Source organism: Phalaenopsis equestris, unplaced genomic scaffold (assembly GCF_001263595.1).
Source record: "Phalaenopsis equestris unplaced genomic scaffold, ASM126359v1 Scaffold000278, whole genome shotgun sequence".
In the NCBI taxonomy this organism is placed as follows: Eukaryota; Viridiplantae; Streptophyta; class Magnoliopsida; order Asparagales; family Orchidaceae; genus Phalaenopsis; species Phalaenopsis equestris.
In genome coordinates, this window is record NW_018164720.1 from 693,949 (window position 1) to 719,280 (window position 25,332).

At 36.1% G+C, this 25,332-nt stretch overlaps 1 protein-coding gene across 2 annotated transcripts in view; it reads right to left on the bottom strand.

Moving 5' to 3' along the window:
- Window positions 1-23,242, bottom strand: part of LOC110024918 (protein PIN-LIKES 6-like) — a 90,188-nt gene extending 66,946 nt beyond the window's left edge. Inside the window, exons 1-4 of one of the 2 annotated variants that reach the window (XM_020725112.1) lie at window positions 23,086-23,242; window positions 22,279-22,596; window positions 6,053-6,132; window positions 4,771-4,895 (exon numbers count right to left, since the gene is read on the bottom strand). In XM_020725112.1, coding sequence (XP_020580771.1) covers window positions 4,771-4,895; window positions 6,053-6,132; window positions 22,279-22,476 — 403 coding nt within the window. In that variant the 5' untranslated portion in view covers window positions 22,477-22,596; window positions 23,086-23,242. Of the gene's footprint in view, window positions 1-4,770; window positions 4,896-6,052; window positions 6,133-22,278; window positions 22,597-22,875; window positions 23,061-23,085 lie in introns of those variants that run through there. The other variant, XM_020725113.1, reaches the window with a different exon arrangement.
- Window positions 23,243-25,332: the final 2,090 nt, after the last annotated feature.

Consider the following 25,332-nt stretch of genomic DNA (forward strand, 5'->3'; position numbering starts at 1 on the left):
TGTATTAAATAGGGGAACTTGTCGGCAAATAAAACGGTTTCGCAGACCAAACGGATGTCATATCTTTCTTAGTTTATTTGATCGAGCCTCACCCTCAAGTCTTGTGTTTATCCCTTGGGGTAGATACAGGATTTGAGGTTGAGTGCTCTTTCATTTAAACTATGGAAAATATGAGGTCAGTTTGATTTCATATTTTTCTAAAATTATATATATATACGTAAATTAAAAAGTCCTTCCGAAGCGGGCGACGGGATTTCGATTCCGGCGACCGACAGCTTCTTACGGGCGACCCTCAAACATTTAAAAACTCTCTTTTCCCCCTTTTAAGCGCCGACAAGCTTCTACCCATATAACCTTCAATTTGTCTCTTCTCTTTCTTAATCTGAAAAAGCTAATTTTATCTGCTCATCTAACATGCACATTTTCTTAATCTTTGTTATATGTGTCCAAACTACCTTAGTTTACTTTCAATTACTTAGTCTTTAATAGATTTCACTCCAAGAATTCCCCTAATATAATCATTATTTAGTTTTTATTTACTAATTTTGCTACATACTTTTCTTAGTATTCTCATTTCTAATGCATTCAACTTAAACATCATTGATCTTTTTGTTAGGTATTGACTTTAAATCATGCATGAATCATTTGTTAGATAATGACTTAATTAGGTGTTACCCTATTATCCACGTTTGAATCATTTTATGAGCTGGTTATCAAGCTTCTTACTTAAAAGCTAGATGTGCTAGGTAGTTCTGCATAGGTTAGGTAACTTTGTAATGGGTTGGTGGTTAAATAATTTGATGCATGAAAGCATTGCTAGCATGAAGGTGTAAAACTATATTGAGAAATGCGATGAATCTCAGGAATTTATTTCTTCATTGGGCGATGTTGTACTTGAGTTTGGGAAGGTACAATAAGTATCATCTTACCATACATTATGCTTGTGGATTCATTATAAGTTAATCAAACCCACTTTCCTCTCCCATAAATGTAGGGTAATTTAAAATGGACTACGAAATCTTGTTATTCTCATATATGATGCATGATTTCTATCATAGTTACTTTATGCTCATTGAATTTGCTCATGGGCTGAGACTCGTGTCATAAAGAGACTACTTTATTTAAATAACAATAGGAATCAAAGTGTAAACTTTTTTAGGAAATTTTAAATTGAGAAGTTCGATAATATAACAGTTTTGGCTTTGGATGACTATAAGACATGGGTGTTCTATTCTAGCAGGGAATTGTAAAAGCACTCATGGAACATAACAAGATGCTTGAAACCATGATTTGAGATGGAAAGACCAATGATGTTTGGTGAATGATATCTTAACAAATGTCTTAGAGGAACCTCAACTGCAAAGGGTTTGTTGCTTAAGCTATAGTCATTAAATACGACCATAGCCTATCCAATAAACTCTATCAAAAATAGATGCTATACTTGTTACCATGCATGAAAGTGCGCTTATTAAACAACATCCAAAATGAACATAATTTCATCATTCAAGATTTGAGAAAATTTAATATGATTGTTGATGAGCAATATCAAGCATTTCCTGTCTTCGTTCTCTCTCGTATAGGAATTTATGTGACAATAAGTTATATGAGAGTAATGCAACCAACTTCAAGGATTATATAAAATTTACTCCTTTCTAGATATGAAATGTATAAAAGTTTGAGGGTGTATGTGATAAAAATCCAATTGAGAGATTATTGGTTGAAGGAAGATCTTTTGCCAAAAAACTCTACCTTTAATCATGAAAGAAATAATTTTCATAGTTGGTTTAAGAACATCAATTCTATTTCAAAATAAAGGGCACATTAAGAGATATTAACAGGCTAATAAATGAAAAGGGCAATATGTAATTGACAGCCAGGAGATGAAGTTAGCTATAGTAACTATAATCATAGATTACTTTGATTCTGATATGGTGACGCCCTTCTAGTTATTGAAGATGAGATTCCTACTTAGGAATCCATTGTCAGGAGCAGGACCAAGAGCTAGAATGTCCCAAAATCAGCTTGGTTGAGGGATCATATTATAATTTCACTTTCAGCTACAGAGGCAGAAAATTCTTGTCACTACAAAGAAGCGGTAGAGAGCTCAGATTGTGATCTTTGGAGAGTAGTAATGAATTAAGAGATGAAGTCTCTTTGGAAGAATGGTACTTGGAGGTTGTTGAAGCTTCCTCCAAGAAGAAAAGACATTGGGTGCAAATAGATGTATGCAAAGAAGGAAGGAGTGGTACAAGGCAACATTAGTGGCAAAAGACTCTGTGTAACGAGAATGAATTGATTATGACGAGGTGTTCTCCCCAGTGGTCAAGCATCCCTCAATCTGTATTCTCTTAACACTTGTAGCACAATACATTCTGATCTTGGAACAGCTCGATGTGAAGACTGCATTTCTACACCGAGAACTGCAAGAGGAGATATATTCGTCACAGCCGTTAAGATATGGAGCATCAAAAGATTTAGTTTGCAAACTGAACAATTCTCTGTATAGGTTAAAGCAGTCACCACAAGTTTGGTATAAAAGTTTGATCAGTTCATGAGAGGATATGAGTACACCATGAGCAAGGATGATCATTGTGCTTATTTCAAAAAGTTGGTCAATAGTGATTTCCTTTACTTGCTCTTATATGTTAATGATATGTTTATTGCATATGTTAATCAGATTAAGGTTGATAGAATGAAGAATCAACTGTCCAAATATTTAGAAATGAAGAAGTTGGGGGAAGCTCGTAGAATTCTCGATATGAAGATTCTTAGGAACAAGGCAAATGGAAAAGTTTGGCTCTCCCATGGAACATATGTTCAAAAAATATTGAAGAAATTGATGACTCGAGCAAGGCGGTGAGTCTACCCATTGCATCTCACTTTCAGTTAAGTTCATATCAGTGTTCAAAAGATGATCAGGAAAAGAAAATATATGCGATCAGTTTCTTATACTGGTGCAGTAGGTAATCTGTTGTATGTCATGGTTTGTACTATACCGGACATTGCGCATGTAATTAGTGTTGTGAGAAAACTCATGCATGATCTAGAAAATAGTCATTAACAGATTGTGAAGAGTATTCTGATGTATTTGAAGCGTACAGTTGATGTTGGGTTGGTGTTGAGAGGCAGTCATCCAGTGCAGATTTGTGTGTAGGCTACACTGACTTAAACTATGTAGGTGAAATGAATAGATGGAGATCTACAATTGATTATATATTTACATTGGCGGGAGATTCAGTCAGTTGGAGGTCAGTTTTTCAGTCTACTATTGTTTTGTTTATTACGGAGGCTGAGCACACGACAGTTATGGAGGCAATGAATAAAGTTATATTGATGCAAAGTCTATTGGATAACTTGGGAGTTAATCAAAAGTTTTTACGGTGTTCTGTGACAGTCAGAATGCAATATTTTTTGCTACAAATCTAGTTCATATGCTCGTACCAAGCACCATGATGTGAGTACCACTTTATTTGAGACTTGATTAAAGAAGAAAATATTATGCTTGAGAAGATAAATACAAAGTAAAGCCCGGTGGACATGCTCACGAAGGTACAACCAATCCAAAAGTTCACCTACTGCATAAATTTGTTGAACATTTAAGCTCAAGACTGATTGCCCAAGAGGGCATTTTGATTAACTACGCGAGGCTTGATTCCTTCGGGAGAGGGGTACGTAGGCAACCATTTCGGTGCAGCTAATTTGGATTTTGGAGCTCATTTAATCATCTCTCACTTATCTGGAAGTAAGAGATAAGGTGGAGATTATTATATTCATGGCTTTTGTTCAATTAAGGGTAATTTTGTCTTTTGGGTTTATTTACTTGTATGCCCTAGTCCTTCTCTATAACAGAGACTTAGGGCTTATTTGAGTTATGGTGAGAAGTTTTGAGTTATAACCCCCAAGCTGTTTTTCTTTCTCTCATCCGGTACTAGTAGAATCTATCTCCCCATAGATGTAGGCAAATCAACTTAACGTTGAATCGTGTAAATCTTTTGTGTTCGATTGTAGTTGTGTGAATTTCTACACTTTCGCATTATTTTCGTATAACATGAAGTTATATAAGGCATTATATATTGGATCGGCCTTTGAACCTCAAAACATGAACAAATCCAGCCTTGTGGGCGTGATGGATTGAAAGCTATTATAAGTACTTTCTTCGAACAACTTAGTCTTGTATGAAGACTGTCTCAAAATAATGAGTGCAAGGAAAAAAACCAAACTTTAAGGATCCTAACACAAAATTATGCAGCTGTTTGAATTTATCACGCCATACAAGTCCAAGGGCTTAAGTAAGGATTCTAAATGCACTGCATATTAGAGATAGAGTGGTTGTTAACGGATTTTTTATCTCAAAAATAAATCAAATAATAATATTATCATTAAGAAAATTTATACATTTATATTTTTATTTTTATTTTTATTTTTTTCATATTGTGTGGTTTCCTGCAGGTAGATTATTATAAAAATTAAAATGTGAAATGTTCTTGGAAATGCGTAAAATAAAAAGTGAGTAGCTCTTCAGAGACCCATTAGTTTAAATTCTCCATTAAAGCTTTCTCATTTTAGAAAAAAAGGTAATACTGTTAATCTTCATGATCTGGACGATGATGCGGATGATGATGTGGACGCGAAGTATGAAATCATAAATGCATTCCATTTAAAGGCATAAAACATAATAGTTAGAAATAAACAACTAAAATAAATTCAACAGCTGTAAAATCTTTTCTAAAACAAAGCAAATCAAAAGATTTGTTGCCTTTAGAGAATTACCTATACCAATATGTACGATGGTGAATTTAAAGTACGGATATGGAGGCTGGACTACAGCAGCAACAATGAAACCAATCAGGGAACCTGATATTGAACCAATGACAACATTGACAGGAATATACCACCTGAGCATATAGTATTATCAGTATAAATTTATCCATTCCCACAGTTTTCTTAGAAAGAGAAGCATTGAAATGAATCAACTAAGGAGAGCCAAATCACAAAAACAACCTGATGAAAAATGGAGATAAAATAGCAAATAAATGACAAAAAAAAACAATAAAAAATGTCAAAAGTGGAAATTTACATACATAAATACCACAATTTTTTTTGTACTTACATATCTAACATCCAAAGGTTGATTTTTATGCTTATACCACTTTGGTGTCATAAACCTATTGTATGAAAAGGTGTATTCACTTTTAAAGAAGTAGTGGTGATGGTATTTTTGATGTGATGTTAAAGATTTGAATAGTATGCATGTAAATAAGAATGTTTATGTAATGTAAATACTTAAACATTATGTGGAATGTATGTAAATGCCCCAAATAAAGAAGGGACATTTCAAAACATACTACAAGAATTTTTCTTATTTACCTAACACCTAAAACTTAAATATCACTGAAAAACCACCTAAACCGTCGAATATACCACCCTATGAAACTCTCATTTATTGCCCATTACTTCAACCATCTTGGTGAATGTTGGAGGACGGAAGAGACGTTTAAAGTGCAATTTTTTCCTTTAAAATAGAAAAATCAGCAAATGTCTTCCCTGAGCTATGCTCTAAAATTAAAAAAGTATGATAAAGGTGTTAGATCATTTCCTATATTTATGGCACTAACGTCCAGACACATCAAACTGTTACTGCTCGGCGTTGGAGATGCAACCTCACGGTCAACCTGCTACTCAGTGTCGAAGGAGCAACCACACTGCGATGATGAGTAGCTCATGTGTTGCCGAAGAGAGAGAGAGGGGTTGGGTTTCACAAAGTAACGGCAAAAAGTGGGACTCTCACAGGGTGGTATATTCGACGGTAAAATAGGATTTAAGGTGGTATTTCAGTAATATTTAAATTTTAAGCGTTAGGTAAATAAGAAAGTTGCTTGTGATATGTTTGTAAATGCCCCAAAAAAGAAACCATCAAAGGATCCCCTGAATTATCAGTCAACATTCATAATGGAAAAAAGAGACGCATCAATATAAACCTGTTAAGGAAAAATAAATTTATGTTGAATCATATAACAAAAAAATTAGTAAATGTGAAGATTATAATTCTCACCATTCCAGCAATTTTTGAAATGTAATTGCCCGACCAAGTTGAGAGAAAATTAGACAGGGAAGCAGAAGACAGAAGACTAGCTGCAGGATCAGGAAAAAACAATGTGTTAGCTTTTTTTCTATAGAAACTGGTAAATTTGCCAAAAATTATATAGGGTAATCAAACCTTTGCTTGTGGAAAGATATGACCCACAAAGCTTTTATAATTTTGGAAGGGATTTTTCAACCATCAAAGCAGGGTGGTTCGATATGTTATGAGCAAAAGAAACAATTTTGTGCATTCAACAGCAAGAATAAGCATTTAACTATCAATTAAGGTAAAATACAAGTCCTCAATATCATTTCAAAACAGAAGAAGTAATATTAATGTCCTGAAAAGGATGGTTGCAGTAAGCTAAATAAGTAGAATTATGAAGTTGAACAAATTATTTGATATCATTGTATCATATTCATTCAATCAGATGGAGTTCTTATGATGGATGTATTATATATTTGTAATTAAGGATAAGTTGTGATTTAATATATTTCCTTTCATATGATAAATTTATCAGATGTTTTGTTATCATAACTGCAATATAAAAAGTCATATTCTCATTATAGTTCAGAAGGTAATTTATAAAAAGGAGCAGACTAATTAGGTAAATTAGGATTAGGACACGTTAGGCGGGAATTTAAAACGGGGAAAAAACAGAGTTGAGGCCACGTTTCATGTTTTAACGTGAAATGCAGGTTCTTCGCGTGTTTCACCCAGTGACAAACTCCCATATAAAGGAAAAAATATTAGCTCTGCATGCGGAGTCCAATGAGAAAAAGTTAACTGGTAGGTGGGTCCCACTGGCAAAAAAATTAAAAAAACACATGTAGCGTGACCCGGCCCGAATTATCGGCCCCACCATGGACAAAATTTAAAATTTGCGTTTTGTCGCGCAAACCCGGCCTGAATCTAGCCGAACGAAACGTCGATCCAGACAAAAAGCACCTTTATGGCAGATTTTGGCATTTTGTTCTTATGTGGTTTCTGGTTTTCGGCGGTTTCGAGCGTTTATTCGTCGCTTCCTCTTCGACGGTTTGGCTTCCTCTTCGGCGCAAAGAAATAGCTAGGGTTTCTTGGATGGTTTCTCCTTCTTGCATATCTTCACAAGGTCGGTTTCTCCTTCTTCCTACGTTACACAAAAGACGATTTCGCTTCCTCTTCGGCACAAGACCTAGTGTTTGTAAGTGAGAGCATTGCGTCGTTCGACAGCCCCACAATTCAAAGCTCTAGTTTTCCTTTCCTCTTGCTAGCACATAACAGTGGAAGGTTGGAAGGGAATTGAAGAAGCTAGGGGTCAGCCAAAGTCTTTAAGGTATTATGCTACATTGTTTATTATAGATAAAATGATGATTTATTTCATTTTGCTATTGTTGTGTTGTTGTTGTGTTATAGTTGTGTTATGTTTATTTGTTGTGTTATTGTTGTGTTATATATGTGTTATGGTGGTGTTATTGTTGTGTTATGATTGTGCTATTATTGTATTATGTTGTTATAGTTGTGTTATAAATATGTTATCGTGTTCTAATTGTGTTATCGAAGTATTATGATTGTGTATGGTTGTATTATGATTGTGTTATTGTTGTATTACTTGTGTTTTTACCCTACTAACACTGCAATAGCAACAATCACACATCGATAACACAACAATAAAATATCGATAGCATATCGATAACACAGCAATAATACAACCATAACACAACTTTTACATAATTATAACACAATAATAAGACTAAAATAATGTGAAAATGAGTGATTGAAGAATGATGTCTATAAAATAATGTCCCTTTTTACATTATTGTTGTTGTAAGTTTATGAACACAAGGAATTTTAATTGTAGATGTCGTCTTTATGCAGTGAGGGATGCACTTGATATTGTTAGACACAACGTCTTCGAGGAGACCTTGAACTTGTTGAGAGAAATAAATGTCATTCAGTTTTTTGATAAGCCTCCTTATCCCCAAGATAAAATATTGACCCTATATATCTTGGGATGTTGAAATCATGAAAGGAGAGTGTTTGTAATCGGTGGGAAAGTGATAAAACTCCACCCTAACCATGTTGCATTGTTGTTAGGTATGCCCAAAAGATGATAAGTTGTTAGTTGGAGGAAAACTTCGTCGTATCGTGTAGATGTGAGAGTAATAAAGAAAGAGTTGACAGATTTTCACGAGAGTCTTCCACTCTTATCGAGCAATTGTTTCTTAAGTTCTTACTAACAAATTTATTTTTCCCTCAAGCAATTTTGGTGTGCACGCAGGGCTTTATTCATTTGGAGATAACGTACAGTCCTTCTCCTCTTTTAACTGGTCTGTTGTCATTTGTGATTTTATGATTGATGAATTGAACCTTGTCGTAAACAAAATAAGACGAAATCAGCCACTTGGTACATCAACAGATTTGTTTTTTCTTTTAACAGTAAGTTCATATTGTCAACGTTAAAAAATTTTTCTTTTAACTTTTTTTTATTCTGACAAATTTGTTTGTGGCATGTCCAATCCGCAGCATTGATTTTTTTAGCACACACCGCTGTTTACTCCTATCTCGAGGCTAGACCCCGCATGCTGAGGTCACCACCAAGTCATGGGTGGATAGCATCACAAATTCATGAAGTCTTTAAGAGGCTTGAGCATGTATAGGTATGTCATTTATTGCGCTAAAGATTTTCTTTGTGTTAGATTTTTTTCTAGGTTGTTTTACTGAATTTATTTTGGACATTATGATTTTCATTATAGGTTAATTACACAATTTTAGACTTGAAGGAAGATGAGCGCCAGTTGCTCTCAAATCCAAACCAGGGACCACCCAATTCTGTTAGACCGCTCTCACGCTGTGAAACTCCGGTCAGAACCACCGTCAACTAAATCCTATGGAGTTGGTCCAATTGTTTCAAGCGATGTAACCCCGAAAATAAGGGGAAGTAATGAATTTGAAGCAATAATCGAGCTGCTTGAAGCTCATAAAAAAAAAAGTGTAATATACAAGAATCAATTATTATCATGAATAAATAAATGTCTAATGTAGAAGACTCGTTGTCAACCCTAACAGCTATGGTTAAGAGATTAAAATAAACCAAAACTAATAGAGAGGTTCGGAGAAAGACTCCGGGAACAGAGCAATCATCTCTCCGAAAGAGTAAGGGTCCGTTTGGCGCAGCTTATATATGCGTTCGGCGTTTTCAGAACGTCAGGGTGGCGTTTGTAAAACACATTCGGGCCAACGGTGGAAATACGCGTGTAAGGGTTTATACGATTACCCGTTGCTTTGTTCGCCGCTCCGAGCCCCCTGCATTTCGCGTTTAGGGATAGATTATTACTCAGCTGCCCCCTTCGATCCCGTCTCGCCCCCTTTGATTCCGTCTCGCCGTCGTTGCCCTAGATCTGCGATCAGGCTCCCCTAATCTCGTCTCTGCTCCTCAATTCCGTTTGTGATCGGAATATTCGATCCCGTGCACCCCTCTGCTCGAAAGTTCTTTGAAATTTCTTTGAAATTTTTGCAGGTATCGTTCATCTGAAATTTTTTAACTGTTGGGAAATGTGATCGTTGCGTGAGATCATTCGTATGAAATTTTTTAGTGTTGGGAAATGTCTGTGATCTCGTCTCTCTTCCTCGTTCGTCTGAAATTTTTTAACCTGAAATTTTTCTTCAAAACGTTGTCTAGGATCGTGGTCTAAATTTTTTAGCTGTTGGGAAATGTTGTTATATGAAAGATTTGTTTTCTTCAAAATGTTGCCTGGGATCCTCATTTTGGCATTGTTGGAATGCAGAGATGTTCCTTTGGGTGAAATGTTGTTTGGTTGATCTTTATTTGGCATTGTTGAATGTTGTCATATGAAAGGTCAGTCAAACGTTGTTTGTCTGATCTTTCTTTTGGCATTGTTGGAATGCGGTGAAATTTTCTCTATTGTGACAAGTTTTTGAATTGCATATAATTCAAAGATGTTCCTTTTGGGTGGGTGATTTTAGCATTGTTGGAATGTGTTAGAACAATCATATACATGGAATAGCATATATCACATTGTTGGTTGTAACGAATGCTCTATCAATTACATGCAATAGCTGCAATATGTGGTTGACAGTATTTGTTGTATTGTCTGGTTTAATAGCTACATTGGATGAGCAGCAGAAAGCTGTATTAGTTGATAGTTTTTTAGGGTTAGTTGTCTGTACTGGTTACTAGATGCAGAAAGTTGTATTGGCTTTAGAAGTTTGAACTGGTTACTAGCTGCAGAAATTAAAGATGGAAGGTTTTGATGCATCAGCTTGTATTGTTGTTTCCGATTTTACCAATTTGATAGCTATGTATTGTTGTTTCCGATTTTGATGTAGAAATTTTTTGGAGTTTTGGTTTTAGGAATTTCCGCAGCTTGTTTATTTGAGAGCATGTTGTAGTAAGCTTACACATTTGAGAGCTTATTTGTAGCTATGTAATCTTACAGATTTTGTAATCTTAATTTTCGTGGATTGCCTTCTGTGGATGTAGGTCATTGGCCGAACCACATAAATCTCTTGTTTACCATTTTTATTTTTTTTTTTTTGTAAGTTTACCAGTTTTTTTTTTTTTTTTTTTAAATTGGAACATTATGAAAATGATGTTGGTTGTCGATGTTTATTTATAATATGTTATTTTAGTTTTAAATTGCAAAATATAATTTCATAAGTTGTGGAATTGATATGGATGAAGTTGGACTATTTTTTTTACACATTTAGCAAATACTTATTTTCCTTTGTTCCATAAAGTTCAATGTCTAAGACGTCTAAAGGGGGTCCCTCCGCAATGTGGGATAAAAAAGTTACCAATATATTTTGCGATCTATGTATTAAGAAAATTGAACTGGGCAACAGGGCAACTACGTATTTTAATAAGGAGGGTTGGCAAAATATTGTTAAGAGATTCAAAGAATTGACTGGAAGAGATTACGACAGGCTTAAATTCAAAAACAAATGGGACCAATTGAAGAAAGAATAGAAAATATGGAAGGAGCTCAAACCTGATTCTACCGGATTGGGTTGGGATCCCGTTAAACGAACTATCGATACTCCAGATAAATGGTGGGCTAAAAGATTGGAGGTACTAAATACAAATGTCTTTTCTTAATTTCATTATTTTTTAGTTAATGCCTAAACTCCTCTAATAAATGTCTTATATTCCAGGTAATGTCAACTGCCAAAAAATACAGGCAGTGCGGAATTGAGTCAGAGTTCGAGGAAAAACTAGACATAATGTTTAAGGAGGTTGTCGCGACTGGAATGAATTCATTCAACCCAAGTAAAATGGGATTTTCAAGAATACCAGATTACTTGCCACCTGAACAGGTCATAGCTGATGATGAAGGGCCTAATATTAACCAAAAGGAGAATGGAGAGTCCAGTTCCATGTCTAAGAGGCCTAGGCTTGGCAGGAGAACGAAAGAGAAGGATATTTTCTTTAAAAGCTCATTTCATGAACTAATTACTGTTTTTTCAGCTCCACCTCTCCCTGACAGAACCATCTGGGACTGCGTTGTCATTTTAGACACTATTCCATAAGTAGCTGCTGATATACGTTTTCAGGCAAAATGTGTTAAAAAACTTGAGGACCCTACTTGTAGGCAAATGTTCATGGCCATAAGGCACAAGCTACGCCTTGAATATTTACGTGTTTTAGTAGAAGAATGAGACTGTTTTGTAAAAACCTGTCAGTAGATGTATTTTATTTTATGTAATTCATTTTCGGATGCTTTGTATTTCATTTGATGTACTTCATTTCCTGATGCTTGGAATTTCATTTTATGTACTTCATTTATTGATGTTATGTATTTCATTTATGTCATTTTCCATATGCTTTCTTCACTAGATGTATTTTATTTATGTCATTTCCTGCTAAATTATTTCACCCTAATGAATTTATAACTTCAGGATGGATCCACTACGAGAACGTTGTAAAAGAAAGGCATGGGCTGCAGCAATAGCGATATTATTGTTGGAATATTACCACTCCAGCACTAGACGGATACCACGCATGACGTCCTCATATGTTGGGGACAAATGGGTGGGCGAGATGGTTGTTGGACATCCAATAAGGTTCAGTAGCATTTTTCAAATGAGTGCACTCATTTTTATGGATCTTCTACATGACTTATGTTGTAACCACGGCCTCCAAGTTTCTTCTAGAACGACCACGAAAGAGGTCTTGGCTATAACATTATATATTCTATCACCGAATGAATCAGTTAGAGGAGCTATGAAGCGATTTCAGCATTCTTCGGAATCAATTAGTCGATACTTCTACAAAAGTATACAAGCACTTGTGAGCTTAGCAGCGCAAAACATTAAGTCATCTGATCCATTGTTCGCAACTATTCCTGAACAAATTGCTAATGATCCTCGTTACATGTCGTATTTCAAAGTAAGTTTGATTAGTCTGTTTCTTTTACTTCAATACCTGTAGAATTGCTAACTATGAGTTACAGAACTGCATTGGAGCAATCGATGGTACGCATGTGGATGCCCGACTACCAAGTCATGAAAGGATCACGTATATTGGTCGAAGTGGTAAAACTACCCAAAATGTGATGGCAGTGTATAACTTCAACAAGTGCTTCACATTTGTAATGGCGGGGTAGGAAGGAAGTGCACATGACAGTCATCTTTTTTCATATGTAACTAGGAATCGAACACAGTGTTTCCCTCAGCCACCTCTAGGTTTGTTCATCTTAATTAAACATCTTTTTAATTACATTAATTATTTTTAATTAATATTGTCTTTCATAACAGAAAAGTATTATTTGGTAGATGCTGGGTATCTGATGCTAAGGGGCTATCTGAAGCCCTATCCAGACACCAGATACTATATTCCTGATTTTAAGTGAGCAAGTGACACGATTCGTGGCAAAAAAAAAATGTTTAACAAACAACACTCCTCTTTACGATGAGTTATTGAAATAACATTTAGAGTGTGGAAAAAGAAATGAGTTATCCTACGTGATATGCCCTCGTATTCATTTCTCAAACAAGTGCATATTGTGGTGGCCACTATGGCACTTCACAACTTCATCCGACGACATTCTTCTCATTCAAACACGAACTTAGATATTGCTGTTGATGATCCAATTATTGACTCCCTAGAACCTTCAGGATCTCTAGCTGATAATGAGATCGAGTCTACTGAATATGAAACTTAGAATAGTGAGAGTGCAGCTGAGGTGGTTGCTCTGAGAGAGTCTATAGCAGATGCTATAAATGGCAGCTAATCCAGCAAGTCTTTCTTTTCTCTTTCTTTTCTTCGAGTCTTTCTTTTCTTCGTATATATGTAGATCAATTTTTATATGTATTTTATTTTTTTGGGATAAGTTCTGACATTCGTTTTTTTTTTCGGAGTTATACAAACATGTCTTCTAGGATATCAGTTACAGACAGAGGTATTTTATGTTATTGTGGACTACCGTCTCCGTTGCTCACGCCACGCCAGTCTCATAGCTTTGGGAGGCAGTTCTACGGTTGTGTCAAGGGTGTTTCAGCTCATTGCAGTTTCTTCCGGTGGGCTGACAATTCCACATATTAAACTGCTAGCAGTCATGGGAATCTGATGTTTTCTCAGGTTGATAGTGCAGATGAGGACAGACATAGCCAGAGTTTGAAATTAAATATTTTAATATTTCTTGTTAGAGTTGTACTTGTCTTTGTTTTTTTTATTTATTTTGGTACTCACGAGAGTGTGAGAACTGTATGTCATATTTTGGAACTGATCTGTTATGATTGTATGTTTCTGCATTATATGCTTCTGTACTACCAATAAGCTATTTTGAATAAACTGCCCCAAACAGTTTTATCAAACAGGGGCAGGAATGTCATTTAACCACCAATAAGCTAATCTGAATAAGCTGCCTCAAACAGCATGCCAGATTATTCTGATAATCTGCAGATTATCATATTATCAGAAATATTATCAAAATAATCTGTTTATCAGCAGATTATAAATAATCAACAGCTGAGTCAAACAGACCCTAAGTCCAGCAATAGTAGAGGGAAGAGGAAGTTGGGTTTTCCTGAAAAACATGATCTATCAAAGACAACAAAGAAAGTTACTGATGTTGTTGAGGAACATCCTGGAGAAGATAATGTTGATATTGAGAAGAGAAATAATGAGAATTTACCTATACATGCCCAAGATGCAAAAGAGCTTGAAGCATCAAAGGGGCAAGAGACAATAAAAGATGCACAAGACAATGTTGTAACTGAGGACGAGACACTACAAGTAGATCCCGACCAAGTCAAACGACCAGTACATGATGTTCTTGAGCCTCTGCCCCTCACGGTAAAAAGCTCATTATAAATTGTGGCTTATTATTTAACCCGATAATCGGAAATTTAATATTTAATGATCGGGTCATCTGAATTATACAGGTCATACATCTATGTAACGCCGCAACATTGGGTAATCACACAAGTTTAATTTATCCATATAGATTTTACTCATATATTCATTGTACACTAAATTCAAAGTATCATTTTATGCAGATGCATAGGAAATTTAATAGCGCGGCTTTCTTGCAACATATCACAAAAGAAATTATTAAGGATGTTCAAATCATATTATTTCCTATCATTGATAACCAACACTGGACTTTGTTAGTGGGAGAGCTAAAATTAAAAATGGAAATTATACGACTCTCTGTCCAATAGTATGCATAAGGATGTTGTTCGCCAAGTTGTAAATAAATCTAACACAATTTTTATTATCTTCGCACTGTTGGAGTCAATACCATCAGTAACACGCCATTACCATATCCTTACCCCACCAACAACAACACACCAATTGCACAACAATAACACACCAATTGAACACCAATAACCCACCAATAATACACCAATAACACACAAACAACACACCAATACCACATCACCAATAGCACACTTATACCAAACCAATAACACAGTAATAACACACAAACAACATATCAATACCACACCACCAACAACACACCAATAACACACCAACAACACACCAGTAACACACTAATAACACTATTAACACACCAAATAATACACCATTAACACACCAATAACACAATTACTGCACCAATAACACACCACCAACACATCAATCACATACCACTAACACACAAATAACACACCAATAACCCACAAATAGCATACCAATACCACATCACCAACAACACACCTAATAACACCAATAACACACCAATCACACACCAATAACACTTCAATAACACACCACCAACAACAAACAATACATCAATAACACACCAATAAGACATCAATAACACACCAGTAACACACCAACAACACATAACTAATAACGCACAAACAAGACACCAATAACATACCATTAGCACACCAACAACAACACACCAATCACATACCACTAGCACACTAAAAACACACAAATAACACAAAAATAGTACAACAATACAATACCACCAACAACACACCAATCACATACCACTAACACACCGATAACACACAACTAGCACACCAATACCCCACCACCAATACACTAAATAACACACCAATAACACATCAATAACACTTCAATAACACACAATTACCACATTAATAACACATCAATACCACACCACCAACACACCAAATAACACTCAATAACACCAAATAACACACCATTACCACACTAATAACACACCATCATCACAACAATAAATCATAACTAACACATCAATAAACTTTGTAGGTCAAACTATTTGTAAAAGATGTTGCTCGTGTTTTCAGAGCCAAACTTGAGAAATGATTACTTACACTTGTTAAGGGTGTACCCACTCAAAGCAATAGCATTGACTGCGGCATGTTCGTTTGCAAATACATAAAAAAATTAGTACAGGCTCAAGGGTTGATTGGAGCGAGAATTTAAACTGGCAGGCAGATATGGAAAGATTTTAAACTGAATTTGCCTACGACATGTGTATCTTGCCCAAGACTAAATAATAAACAATTGTTCCGTCCCTTGAGGACTTCACACACTGTATGTTTGAGAATTTAATAAAATGCAATTGTACAGTTCTTTAAATATATGTATATACATTCAATTTGTCCCATTAGAAATTGATATATTTGAAAATATAATGTAATTTGTACAGTTTTAGCATATACATTTTGTTGTTTGTTATTTGAATAGAAAATGTGGTGATTTTTAGAAGCTATCTTTCATAATGCTACTAAATAACATAAATAAATCCACAGAAACACGAGTATCACACGGGAAAATGCCCATAACATTTGCATCATATGATGGGATACATTCAATTTGTCCCATAACACGTCAGTGCATATAGTGCGGAATAACACGTCGAATTTAAAAATAACTCGGTTTAAATCGCAGGATAACACGTCGAATTATTAAATAACTCGGTTTAAATCTCGGGATAACACGTCAAATTATAAAATAATTCGGTTTAAATCGCGTTATAAGACGTTGAATTTTAAAATAACTTGATTTAAATCACAGCATAACACTGGAGGAATATTTCTCTAATTCGCGGTATAACATGAGGGGAATATTCCCATAACACAATGATATAACACAAGGGGGAATATTCGTCTAACAACGCAGTATAACACGGGAAAAATTATCATAACACAACAATATAACACGAGAGAATATTCCTCTAACAACGCGGTATAACGACTGGAGAATATTGCCCTAACAATGCGATGTAACATGGAGAATATTCTCATAACACAGTGATAACACGGGGTGAATATTCTCCTAATTCCACGGTATAACACGGGGAATATTCCCATAATATGTTATTTAGATGTTATAATCATATTATTGTTGTGTTATTTTGGTATATTAAGGTGGTATTGAGATGAATTGAAGTGTTATTGAGGTTTTATTATTGACTTATTTGTGTTACTGAAACACATGTTGTATTCAGGTTAGTGAGGTGTTATTGTAGTGTTTATATTTATTACTTTGGTGGTGTTTAGGAGATATAGTGTTTTTATATTATTGTTGTGTAATTATGGTGTCATTTCATATGCTTATCAATTATTGAATATATCAATCAATCAACCATTAAATCAAATGAATCACCTAATTATTTAATAAAATGATTATATTAATCAACCATTAAATTAATGAATCATATGAATATGTCAGAACTGTTAATAAACCACATTAACTCTTTAATATTACAAATATATCTCACTTATTGAATCCATCAACAATCTGGGATATTCATTTGTTGGTTTAGATGCATTGTATTCTTGTCATAATAAAAAAATTAGGAGTGAAATTTTGGGAAAACATTTTAAATAAAAAAACAGTCTAATGCTATTAAATTTTCCGTTATATGCAACTGAATTTCAACTATATAGCAGGCTGAGATAATCTGACATTTCAAGTAAATTTATCTCGCAAGGAATACCAAGTTCTCGGCTTGTTGATACTTCTTGATCTTTTCCAACATGCAATAGTCTACGTCATTATTATCAATCGAGAACATAGTACTTCTTATGCCTATATCTAGATCAAAACAAAACGAAGAATCCATGAAGTTGAGGCTTTCTTAATCTTCATGGCATTCTGCATGATTTTTTTGATCCCATAGGATAATTACAGAATTCCACTGAAATATATCAATCCTCTCTAAATTTTGTAATTAACTCTTTGTTTTCACTATGCAACTATTAGAGGTCGTAGTTTCATGAAACGTTTTAACTTTCTAGTTGACCAAACTAGAAGTAAATTAAGTTCAGAGGTTAACAAACAATATAGGTCACAAAAGCACGAGAAAAATGATTAACGAAAAACAATTATAGAAAATTTATAATAAATCCACTACTCCCTATATCACAGAGACAAAAAAATACTTAGGCGCTCATTATGGAGAAAACCATAGCGAAAAACACCATATGAAAATCCATTGCAAGCGCCATCAATATGAAAAACTTACAAGAGCTTGGTTCCTTTGTAAAGGCGGTACATTTCCCTCTCATACAAACTCTCTCACAATTCACAAAGTAAGGAAAAACCTGTCTCTTCAAGATTTTCACCCAAGAATGAAAATAGCACTCAAGAGATCTCTCCAAATCTCTCTCAAACTCTCTTCTTTCAGCCTCCAAGCTTTGTCTGATTCAGAACCACCCAAGAAGCCCTAAGATTGTATTTTATCGCAAGAATCTTGGTTTGGTCCAATAAATTTCCTTCCTAAAGTGTTTCCTACGCCTGTTTATGGTGTGGTAACGCCGCTAGACTACCTGGACCGGCATGGTGAAGCCGCCCTACTACACCATATGGCTAGGTCACATCATTTCCGACATGGTCGCGCCCGATTGTGGCGTGGTCATGTCGCACCACTACACCATATGGCGTGGTCACGTCATTTCCAGCATGGTCACGTTGATCATGATCGATAAGTGGCATAGTTACGCCCCTTTGAGATGCTTTTCTGTTGATTTTTTTGTTCCAACTTGTTCGTAATCAATTCCTGCATCATGCACAACATGAATAAAATATCTTACTTAAGCGCAAATATATGATAAATAAATAAAATTATAATGTAAAATACAGAAAAAAATAGGTAAAATCACGCAAACTCGATGTATGTTAAGGGTTGAGAAGTGAGCAGTGATAACCGAGAGAAAATTGGAAGTGACGGAGGAGATTAATATTCTATCGGATCGTTTGTCAATCGTCGAATAAGAAGCTCAGGAGTTGCATGTAAAGCTGACAACCCTAAAGACCGAGGAGTTTTTAGAGACACTCTCCTCCCATCCACGGCAGGAAAAAAATTTGAGCGAGCTACTTCGGGCCAACAACATCATGACGATTGACCGGTTCATTCGGTTGAGCCTTGTCGATCCAAAGTTTGAGGACTTGGATGAATCTGCTGCATTGTATACTAGCTCGGATGGGTTTTCCGGAGATGACTCGGATATAGGAGGTGATGGAGGGTCCACTCTGAACTCCAGTCGACCTTCTGAAACTTATGAGATTTTTTCAGAAAAAAAATTTTGTAAAGATATTTTTGTGTAAATGAAATCTTTTGCATAAAAAAGGCTTGTACATTTTTACATTTAGAAATGAATGAAACTTCTCGGTCATTTTTGCATACCTTTGCTTCCATTTATTATGTTACCTTCACTGCATTATTTTCTTGAAACAATTGTTTGGTGATGAACGTTTGTATTGGTCGATGACTCGGATCTATAGAAAGATCGTCGATTTTTTATATGTCATGGCCCGGCATAAGTCTTACATTGTCTGTCTTATTTGCTCGGTTGTATTTGTCACCTCGGTCGGCTAACCAACGAGACTCATGCTGGGGTGATTTGCGTTGTACCTTTCACGGAGCTTGTCACTACTGGATTGGGAACCACCTCCAGAGCTTTATCCATGTTGAGCTTTGAGATTGGCTCTTTGATGCTTGGCATTATAGGTCGGATTTTGTGTTAGGACGTCTATGTCGTCGTTGTCAGTTTTTTATGATATTGGCACCTGGCTCGCGTTTTACATGCTTTAATGTCTCAGTTGTTTGATCAGATTGTTGTTTCGGTCGAGTCTCACCCTTCACCAGGACTTAGGTGGATATTATCACTATCATTGCGGCGATAACCATTAAAACTCACTACTGGGATGATTTACGTCGTATCATTAGCGGAGCTTGTCGTTACTGGGCAGAGAACCACCTTCAGGGTTTTATCTGATTCAAGTCTGAAGACCAAGATTCATGATGTGGAAGCTTGGTGGGCTATTATGTCGATCGAACCTCTTTAGGGTCGCTGTCGGCACTGCTACTTGGATTCAAGTTCCCCGAGAGTCAATTGGACCTGAGAAAACATTAAAAGGATTCATGCATCATAGCACAAATGATTAATTTTGATATGATACTCCCTTCATTTGCTGAGCTAGGTGTCAACTGCCCGGAATTGGTCGAGTGTTGTTGGATATCGTCGGTTTACTTTCTCTGAGAGTGTTTAGAACATTGGGAATCGGTCATCTGTTTTGTGATCTCACCTTCAAGCCAAAGCCACCTAGAAGACGATGAAATCAGATTTTTTAACTCCTGTAACTGTTGTTGTGCGAACTCCTTAGTGTGCTCCTTATTAGGAGGGTCTATGAGATGTATCTCTTCGTTGATGTTGCTTCCATTCTTGTTGGTAGCTTGCCTCATATTCATCACACATTTTAGGATGTTGAATCCAAATTTGTCCTATGAGAGGTGCCCAAAGATCGAAGGGTAGGAACCACGAGGAAGAGGTAGAGAGATATAACGAGAAAGAGAGGAAAGATAGTGCACACAAACTAGCCCCGTAGGGGCGAAATGGGGTATTCCCGAGTTCTGTGAAACATTTTATATATTGGAAATGAGGGTTACAAGAGAGGAGAGTGAATTCTCCCTACAGAAGATGAGTCTAGAGAAAAGAACTAAAAGCCCAAAAGCCAAAAAGTGCCTAATACATGTTATGACTACCTTATTTATAGAAGACAATGGGACAAAAGGTGTAAAACTACATATCTTACCTTTGCTTTAATAAGGGTGTTACAGTTTAAGCGGCACCTTTTCGTATTTATAACCGCTTTAATAAATTATTTGTCATTTAGCGTGCTTGAACCTTCTGCTTGGCAGGACCATAGGACGGTCGACTAAGCTGGTGTTGGTCGTTATTTTTTCTGGACATAGGTCGGCCTTTTGCTCTGGGAAGCCGATCGGTTTGGAGTATGGTTATTGGTCAGTTGTAGGTCGACTGGTCGACTTTCCTGATTATTGTTCCTTAGTGATCTCAAGAGTTCTTTGGAAGTCTTTAGGGGAGCTGTCAAAAGAGCTTCGCATTGATATTTGTTGGACTGTTGGGGGTGTTAGACCTTTTGACCGGTTTTTGGCGTGGATGCTTATCCTTGGTCGGCCTAGGTGGCCCTTTGATCGTCTAACATTTGGTCGGGTGGTTGGTACTCTACAGCCGGTCGGATTCATGAGGACTTGTGGCATTTTATCTAAGGGGATTCTTGTTATTTACTTTTTGAACTGGATCATTAGATTATCTCAAGATTCATGCAGAACATTTTTGGGGTACAAACACCTTATTTATAGGTTAATTTGAATTGGTATTGTTACATAAGTTGTATATTTATGCTTTGCTTAAAAAGATAAAATGTAAATATTGTAGCATGATTTGTAGCTAGATAGGGCTCTCCACCAAAGAAATTGTCCTCGGAATTGAAGTGTGCAAGGCAGCATAATGTTACGGACAAATAGTCCCACATCAGCTAGGTGTAGGGCCGAAAAGCAGTATTTAAGTCTTGGGCTGTCCACCTCTCTTAAGAGCCCTTTTGGGAGGTAACAAGTGGTATTAGAGCAGATTACTGTCTGTCAGTGGTGTGGACTCTCCATGGTCCAGTGGGACCCTCGGTGGAGTCGATCCGTGACGAGGGCGTCACGTGATTGGGTGGAGGAGAATGTCACGGACAAATAGTCCCACATCGACTAGGTGTAGGGCCGAAAAACAGTATTAAGTCCTGGGCTGCCCACCTCTCTTAAGGGCTCTTTTGGGAGGTGATAATAAGCTGAGTAGGCGAGTAGTTGTTCATCACTTAGCTTGATGAATTCGTCTACAGGGTAAGTACAGCAATTTTGATAAATTGAGTTTGTCAAGTCATCATTTAGGCTGAGTTGACTTGTGAGAAGTTCTAACTATAATTCGCTCTTCTATGTAATAGGCTAGCATACTATCTTGAATTCAGTCATGCAGTCATTCGGTTATACAATCATAATCTTCAAATACTACCGTCATAATATGATACTCTATTACATGTTAAAAAGATACCAACCAAATTAATTGCTTGCTCAAACAAAAAATTTTAGTAAATTCTTTATAGGAAAACTACTTAAGTTCAACGTAATCATGACAAAGGCGCTCCCACAAGTTTTGATGGATTGGTAGACTCCTTAAAGACAAAACCAACATATAAGTGTCATTCAGCCACCAGGCTTGATCTACTGAATTAAATCTACCGCACCAAAACTCTGCCCATTATGCTTAGTCTTTAAGTTATCAAAGTTTGAAATGCATTAATGAGAGCTGAATGATTAAATGTATGGAATAAAGCCATCTCCTGAAAGAGCGATTTCTATTAGGTATACACACAACCAGCAGAGCAGCAGTGTTCTTTATAAGTTGAAACAAGGCCGATCTTCAAGAAGCTAAAAACAAAGGTTTTCATAGATTCTACGTACCCCATTAAGAAGCTTACGGCCATTGGTAGAAAGAATATTGACATAATTGGAGGCCATGAGAAAACCCATAAAGCACATTGTGAAAACCTTTGCAACAGGTAGTACTGCAAACTTCATCGTGTTGAATATGGATTCTCCTCGGAGTTCTTGATTCTCTAAGAAGATGGAAAGCAGAGACGTCTTCATCTTGCCCGCCATGAATACTCCCTATGTCAAGAGAAAATCTGTCTCCACAAAAAGCTCTGCAGCTAGGATCATGATTCTTAGCAACAGAGAAGCGACCTTTGCGAAATCCCTCAAGGATAAAATCAAGATTAGCTGCAAGATAACCAAAAGGTGTAAGGATCAAAACTCAGAACCGAAAACCAGTTTTCAAAAACCTCCAAAAGGCACAAGGATCAAAACTCAGAACTGAAAAACAGTTTTAAAAAACCTCCCAGTTATTAAAATAACGGAATCCCATAATTCATCGCGGTTCAACTACCATAAAAAGTAAGAACTAGAACGTAAACTCGGTAAAAAGATCATACAAAAGTTATTGTGAAATAACTCAGCATTACAAAAGATACATTTGCACGAAAGAATCGAAAACCTGACCCAGAAAATCTTCAGTAATTAAGAATTCCGTCAACCTGAAAAGCACCGTCACCATCAAAGATACCAAAAACCTTAAACAAAAGTAGAACATAGGCCGCAGCATTTGCATGCAAGCCGAAACCCAGATAACACCTCAGCAAGCCCGTTAAAACCCAAAATATCGATTTCCTTTCCATAAAATGCAGATGAATTGCTTCCTTCGAAAATCACCTTTCGTTCTTCCGTCGAACGCAGCAATGGGAGCAAAGGCGCTTCTGCTACGCCGAGAAGCCCAAGAAAAATGCTGTCTGAAGAGCTCAGGAAGCACGGACGTCGCCCGTCGTCTTCCTCCCCAGGCTTCTTTTCCCCTCCACGTGATTTGCTAGTAAGAGTTACGCACATCGGCTAGCGGGCGCCATGTTGGTGGCTATTAATATCTATTAATGTTTAAAATGTAAATTAATATTTAAATTTTATTATGTACTAGGACTATGGGCAACATTGGGAGAAACAAACAAGATTAGCCAAATCCCATGATCCACCCGCAACACTGGTAGCTAGTCTACTACTATTCAGTTTGATTTTAAGTTGTGGACACAAGTAACAAGGAAGAAGAAGATGAGAGTGTATGGCTTATGAGCAAAAGAGACAGCATTTGAGGTCGAACGCTCTCATGTCGTTGTCGATAGCCCTAGCTCATTACATGCTTAGCATGAGGAGCTTGTCAGATGGGTCATGGTGATGAATGAAGAGCTCTGATGGGTGCGTGAAGGTCAGCAAAAGGTTCTAGATAGCCTAGCACTTCTGACGGATAGTTTTGATCGCCGAATCAAACGACATATGAGTGATGTCGAGGAGAATGAGGAGGAGGAGCGACATGATGATGAGGAGGAAGATTATGAATTTAACTCCAACCCACAGGATTAGGAGAAGGAATTAATGTTAGAAGAGGTTGTAATTTAAATGAAGAGTGAGCTAGAAAATCAAGAGGTCGCAATAAACAATATTGAAAACCAGCTGGGGCAGATTATTAATGCAATTAACAGTTACCCCCAGAGATTTTACCTAATGACCCTGAGATAAACCCAAGGAGATGAATGATGAGCAATTTAAAATTCTTGAACTAATATTTAGAAGAGAATTCGAAAATATGTTTCAAAAGAACTTTGAGTTAAGAAATGAGGATAAGGGGATTGAAAGACCATTGGAAATAATTCCTAAGGAATTATAAAAACATATTTCCTTAACTAAGATAAATATAGAAAGATCACCTCTACCATTTACTCAGTACCAAGGGGAAGAATTGAAAGACAATCATGAACAAAAGAGTAACCTAAAAGAATTTGATCCAGAATTTGAATTATCTAGAGAGAATCCGATCTAAAATTTGGGAGATCATGAAGTATCTTATAAATATCCATTTCTTATAAATTTTAAAGATGATATTAATATAAAAATTGAGAAAATCACTAGAAGAATATTGGATCTAGAAAGAAATATGAGGAACGAGGATATGAATCAATCTGAAAAGGAAGAGCTGAAAGAAAACTTTAAATTCGAGGACTTTGTAGGAATCCCTGGATGTGGAAAAGATTGGGTGATTGATTAAGAATTGCTTAAATGGAATTTTGATCTAGGTGGAATCATTTGTCGGACTGACGATGTTAAACAAAGCGCTTTATGGGAGGCAACTCATAGTTTTCAGTGTGGTTTGATTTAGTGTGCTTGAGAGTAATGATTTTTAGTGTTGTATTGTGTTTACTTTAGTGTGGATTTATCAGTTTGATTAATGATTGGTAGATGTTGGATTGTTAGTTGTTTGATTAGATCTTTGTGTGTCATGAGGGAGGTGATTCCTTAACATCTTATTATGGCTAGACTTCTATTCTCTTGTAGTAGTTGGATTGACAAGTCCACTATGACTCAGGTCTCACCCGGACTTGAGTTTTACAAAAGACATCATTAATTTTATCAGTGATAATTTCATCTCAATTTTGTTACTTATTTTCTGACTTTGTTTTCATTTGATAGGAGTAGCTAACCTATTTGATGAGTAGCATGTGGATGAATTTACATTATCCTTATAAATGTTAGAGGTGCTTAATTATTGAGATTTGGCGATGTCTGGGGTTGGTGCTCGAGAACCAATTTATCGGGATAATCTTATCTTTGAGATTAGAATCTATAAAATCATTTATAAGTACTCAATAGTGATTTCGTTAGAAATTGAAAGTAAGTTAGTGAGATGTAATGAGTTAAGGGAAGAATTGACCTCATTTATCATGTGTGTTTGTGATTGTGTCACAATAATATAAAGATTTGGAGAAAACATAAATATATATATTCCTATGCTTATACATGTTCTGCTTGTTAGACCTGTCTTTCCATGTTATTAAGCATGTTTTAGTTTAGATTTACTTTCTATTGCATATTGTTTTGTCTTGATAAATACTTGTAAATGTTTGTGATAGATACAAT